Source organism: Carlito syrichta, unplaced genomic scaffold (assembly GCF_000164805.1).
Source record: "Carlito syrichta isolate Samal-C Ts95f unplaced genomic scaffold, Tarsius_syrichta-2.0.1 Scaffold142918, whole genome shotgun sequence".
In the NCBI taxonomy this organism is placed as follows: domain Eukaryota; kingdom Metazoa; phylum Chordata; class Mammalia; order Primates; family Tarsiidae; genus Carlito; species Carlito syrichta.
The window spans coordinates 91,563-97,633 of NW_007087014.1; the positions used below are offsets into that span (position 1 = coordinate 91,563).

The following is a 6,071-nucleotide window of genomic DNA, read 5'->3' on the forward strand; positions in this document are numbered from 1 at the left end:
CCTGCTGGGCTCTGGCGATCCTTCCGCCTCAGCCTTCCGAGTAGCCAGAACTACAGGCACACGCTACCACGCCCGGCTAATTTTTTGATTTATTGTAGAGATGTACCATGCCAAGTTGCCTGGGTGGGTTTTGAACTCACAGGCTCAGGCAATCCACTCACCTTGGCCTCCCAAAGTGCTGGAATTACAGGCCGAGCCACCGAGCCCGGCCTGTGCCCAAGGAGTTTTTTTTGTGGGGGTCTACGGGTAAAACCTGAATGCAACTTTTTATGTTTTCTCAGCGCAAAATTCTCCCAGCACAGTCCCTCCGAGAAACTCCGTGGACCCAGACACAGAGCCAGGGACAGAACGTGCGACGTCCTAGTCTGAGCTGGACCTGAGTTCCCGTCCCTCCTCGACCATCAGCCACAGTGCGCCGTGGCTCACAGGCAGGAGCATGGGGCTGGGCAGATGGGGGTCGGGGGGGTGGGAAGTGCAATGAGGGGCCCAGCCCTGCTCCCCATGCTTTGCCGGTCACTCCCCAGAGCTCCTCCCATCCACACGCTGGCCATGCCCCAAAGGGAGAGAAGCCATTTCGGGTTCCTGAGAGCAGGTCATGTGTCCTCCACACTTCACAGCAAGAAGTAGATGAACTGACCGCCACCAGCGAGAAGGGGCGTAACCACGCACCGCTGTGCACCAGGCGGCAGGGCGAGAGGGTGACTGCAGCCGCTTCAGCGCCCAGCCTGCTTGCCCCACCGCCCCGCAGGGCAACCCAGGGAGGAGGGCGTCTGCGGCAGATGTGTGGTCCTGGGCAGAGGCGGCAGAGAGCAGCCGGGGGGTGGGATAGGCCCCAAAGCCACCAAGCAAAGACTGGAGCCCAGGCTCTCCAGTGGCCATGGCCCCCGACACACCACTCCCCACGGTCCCTCAAGGAACACAAGACACCTAGCCCCAGACACTGGCTCAGAGGGAAAGCATAGGGCACAGTCTGCTGAGAGCCCAGAAGGACCAGTGTGGATCTGAGCTGGCCGTCCCGCCTTCGCCATGCTTGCAAACATGGGCTCCCTGGGGCACAGCCACAGCATCGCTGCATATGGCTTATTGTATCAGAAGAGTAGGTTCCACGGAAGCTGCACACAGGAACACACCTAGTGTCTGGTCCTTTAGGGAGGTGCTGACCTCTGGCATAGTCAGTAACAAAGTGACAGCTTTTAGGGCCCTCCCTGAACGTGAGGGACTCTCTGCATCCATCCATGTTTGGACTCATTTGATCATCAACATCCACGACGTAAGTGCTAGCAGCGTTCCTCTTTAGCAGATGGGGAAACTGAGGCACAGAGAAGTTAAGTAACTTTCTCAGGGTCACGTAACTACTGGCTAAGAACCAATATCAGAAAACGTGGGTAGATCCAGGAACCACGCTTGGAAGCCCCACTCAGAGCCGCCCCAAGGAGGAAGGAGCAGCTGGCACCGACAAGGGGACACCCCAGAAAGGACAGCTCAGGGAGCAGAGGAAGGACGATGAGAGGAGACAGAGGCTGCAGTCCCAGGGAGCAGGCCCAGGAGGGAGGTGCTGGTGCCACGAAGACCCGCAGAACCCAGACCCTGTGTGTTCCCACTGAGTGGGGCTTTCGAGCGTGGTCCCTGGATCTGCCCAAGTTTCCTGATGCTGGGCCTGGAAGAAGGCCAAGTGCAGAGGTGAGCCAGGTGACCCCAGATCGGAAAGCCCCACAGAAAAGGCACTTCCAGAAGAGATGAGCATCTGAATCAGACTGTAAAGCAGACACCCTTCCTGGAGGAGGCCTGGTCCCACTGCAGAGAGGCTGGACAGGACAGGGAGGACGGCTGGATCTGCTCACTGTTTGACTGCTGAGCCAAACTCTGCCCTCCGGCCCCTGCAGCCCTGGCGCTCTGGCCTTGGGGCCTGGACAGGAATCCATGCTTTCTGCCCTCTGGCTATCCAGCCCTTACACTGCACCAGCAGCTCACCCGGGCCCCAGGTCATGACGGCAGGCTGTGGGACCACTTGGGCACCATGACCACACACGCCAGTGTCTCTCATAAGTCCCTCTCGACACAGATGCAAGCGCACGCACACACACGACCAGTTCTCTGGAGACCCTCGCACACCGCTGCACCCCTGCTCTCCTTCTGGGAGTCCAGAGTTTCAGTGCGTGTTCCAGAAGGCGCCCACATGACCCTCAGCACAGCCCTAAGGCATCACAGTCTGTTGCTGGAGGAATTTGGAAAGGACTCTTGGGACTGGTTTCTTCTGGAATTTTCCCCACACACCTCTTCCCCTCACCAAGTTTGCTTTATCCTTTCAGTGCGGTAAGTCCCAGCCTTGAGCACGACTACGCCAAGTCCTCCCAGCCAAGCAATGAACCTAGGGTGGTCTTGAGGACTCAACATGGAACATATTCAGCCATTTTTCAAATAAACAAATCAGGGGAATCCAAGTCATGATAGCACATGTATTTAATGCCCTGGACCACTGGTCTTCAGACTTCTTTAATGCCACAGAATTCCAACATACATAATGCTCAGAAGTGGAGCTGTTATTACTTATTAATTCATCCCACTGATCGGAGGACGCACAGGCATAGAAACCTCCCTCCCCACTCACCCTGGCAGCCCCAGCCCTGCCCCAATGCTTTCAATACGAATTTCATAAATGAACTAAATTACTGAAGCTCAGATCACAAAATTTACTAGATATGACACCAACCAGTGAGAACAGAGAGTCTGACAGCCCCAAACTATCCACACTTGCAGTTGGGAGAAGCCCACGGAAGACAGCTGGCCCCCACGCCAGAAACCCACAGAACACCAGGGCGCCTTCTTGTCTTACCGACTTGTCGTCTGGAAGCAGGAGTGCAAGCCAACCAGGAAGGGGTTGCTGGATGCCTGCTCAAACACGTGCTTCTCGGTCTGCACCCAGTCGATGTCCTGAAAGAGAAACCAGGGCGTGGGAATGAGGCTCCCAAATATTCTTCACGTTAGCCAGGAGCCGAGAGGCAAGGGGGGAAAGCCTCTCTTCTCTGCTCTCGGAAGACTGCACAGTGAGGAAAAGCGAGGGAAAGAAAACGCCCAGCAGGAAGTGCATCTCCATGACTGCCATCACCCACTCTACCTCCACCACCACCACCACCACCACCACCACCATCAACATCATCGTCACAACAATCGCCACCCCCATCAATGTCACCATCATCACAATCATCACCACCATCGCCACCAACATGATCACCACCGCCACCATTGCCATCACCACCAACACCGCCAGTCACCATCACCATCATCGTCACAACAGCCATCGCCACCACCACCACCACCACCATCACCATCAACGCTGTCACTACCAACACCACTGCCACAGCCACCATCCTCACCACCACCGCCATCATCAACACCACCCCCCTCACCACAGCCGCCATCACCACCACCACTGCCATCAGCACCATTCCCATCCCCATCATCACCCTGTCAGCGTCATCATCACCCTCTTCACTCCTACACCTCCGTCACCACCAGCATCCATCTATTTTTTTTTTTTTTTTTTTGAGTTGGAGTCTCACTCCGTCGCCCAGACCAGAGTGCAGTGGCCGCTCCCGGCCACCGTAGCCTCGACCTGCTGGGCTCCGGCGATCCTTCCGCCTCAGTCTTCCGAGTAGCCAGAATTAAAGGGGCGCGATACCATGCCCGGCTGATTTTTTGATTTATTGTAGAGATGAGGTCTCGCTGCCCAGGCAGGTCTCAAACCCGCGGGCTCAGGCCATCCACTCACCTCAGCCTCCCAAAGGCGCGGGACTACAGGCTGAGGCTCCGAGCCCGGCCATCCATCTATTCTATCTCCACCATCGTCACCATCAGCACCACCATCATCCATCCCCGTCGTCACCATCAACTCCATCATCATCCCCATCGTCCATCCCATCGTCCACCCCATCACCCCCACACCTTCCTCACCCGTCCATCCATTCTATCTCTACCACCATCACCACCACCACCACCATCATCCACCCTGTCACCCCCACACCTTCATCGCCACCAGCATCTATCCATCCCGTCTCCACCACCATTACCATCCCCATTCCACCAGCTTGGTGACATGCTGGCCTCTGGGCTCTCCATGCATTGCCATGACGTATACCCCATGACAGTTTGGGAGGTAGGAGGTACTATTATCTCCAGTTACAATGAGAGGAAGCTGAGGGTGGAGGGGGAAGCAGAGTCCCCGAGGCCCCACAGCCGCTAAGTGATAAGCCTGGGACAGCCCAGACCCACCTCCAGGGCACTGTCTTCCAGGGCACGGTGGTGCTCAGTAAAATGCTGCAGGACCAAAGTTGACTTTTGGGTCTCAATGCCTGCACAGGCTAGTTCCATTCCAACCTGAGTGTAGAGCAGGACAAGGCTCCCAAGCCTTCCCAGGCCAAGTCCTCTTCTTAAGGGTCAGGAGACTGCCCCAATAGTACCACCTCTCCCAGGGACTGTGGAGGCCAGTGAACAGGCCCTTGGTGAGCTGGACACTGTCTGCGGCTCCTCCTCATGGCTCGGTCCTCCGTTGTCCCCATGGTCTCCCTGGGAGAATGACCTGGTGGAGTGACTCCAAGTCCCCTTCCTCTCTGCCGAGGACTACCAGACCGCTCAGCCACAGGTGCTCAGCACCAGCCCGTGGGCCTCTCCGGTTCAAACCAGGCCGCAAACCAAACTGCACCAGCCCTGTCTGTCCCCCTCGCTGACATGGAACACCTGCTGGGGTGGCTGGAACCCCGTCCCGCCGGCCACCTGCACAGCCAGAGCAGGCGTCATCACCCATCTTTCATCACCCAGCTGGGGCAGAAACTCCCTGGGAAGAGCTGTGTGTTCAAAGCAGCCAACACGTGTGCTGATGCTGAGAATCAAGGACACGGGTTTGTCAGCAACTCCTGGGGGCCAGGTGCAGCCCTGGCCCTGGAGGGCATGGTCTCCCTGTGGGGGAAAGGATTCACTAGAAACTTTCCGAGCATCCGCCTATCATGACGTGCACCTGCGTATGTGCAGCGGTCACAAGGGCGAAGAGTCGGGGAAGTGTGGCTCGAGCCAGGAGCAGAGGGCAGGACCAGGCTACGGGCAGAGGACCCGGGAGGGAGGGGTGGCAAGGAGAGGAGCGGAGGGGCCTGTGTGCCAGCAGGAACTGGGTGTCTGGGTCAGTAGCTGGGACCAGGCTGAGGCCGGCGGAAGTCAATGGGCATTTGTCAACAGAGAATGTGAAGCAGCCCCTCGGGCCATGCTCAGAGCTACCTCCAGAGAAACTTAGTGACTATCAAATAGGGGCTTCAGGCCCAATTCAGGGACAAGAGGCAGCTGCCATGGGAGGCAAAGAGACCAGACCCACCGCAGGGCCCACAGCCCCCCTCCTGGGTGTACACAAGAGAACGGAAATGGGCTCAGCAGAGACCCAGACATGCACACTCCTAGCCGAAAGCAGAGATGGCCCACATGTCCAGCGACAGGTGAACAGACAGCAGGCTACCACTTGGCCATAAAGAGGAGGGCGCCTGCTTCAACACTGGGTTTTGAGCCCTTCAAGCTCAGGGGAAGAAGCCAGACACAAAGGGTCACATGGCACTCGATGCCTCTCCTACGAGACACTGAGGACAGGTGAATCTAGAGGCAGAAGGCAGGTGGACGGCTGCAGAGGGTTGGGTGAAAGTGGGGGGGGAGCAGCTGCTTTGCGAGTGCAAGCCTCCAGATGGGCACGATAGTTGAACAACACTGCAGCCATGTTCTAGATGCCACTGAACTGTCCACTTTAAAAGGGTCAAAATGAGCCGGGCTCGGTGGCTCAGCCTATAATCCCGCACCTTTGGGAGGTTGAGGTGAGTGGATTGCCTGAGACCGCGGGTTCGAGATCCGCCTGGGCAGGCGAGACCTCATCTCTACAATAAATTTTTTAAAAATTAGCCGGGCGTGGTAGTGTGCGCCTGTAGTTCCAGCTAATTGGAAGGCTGAGCGGAAGGATCGTCAGAGCCCGGCAGGTCGAGGCTGCGGTGGCCAGGAGCGGCCACTGCACTCCAGTCTAAGTGACAGAGTGAGACTCCAACTCA

At 57.3% G+C, this 6,071-nt stretch overlaps 1 protein-coding gene across 1 annotated transcript in view; it reads right to left on the minus strand.

Annotated features, from left to right (window-relative positions):
• The window catches only part of PRKCZ (protein kinase C zeta), a gene marked incomplete at its 5' end in the record, with an annotated part of 100,904 nt that overhangs the window by 15,615 nt on the left and 79,218 nt on the right, over window positions 1–6,071 (minus strand). The window contains one exon of the mRNA XM_021708557.1: window positions 2,834–2,931. Within this exon, the coding sequence (XP_021564232.1) occupies window positions 2,834–2,931 (98 nt within the window). The remainder of the gene's footprint in view (window positions 1–2,833; window positions 2,932–6,071) is intronic.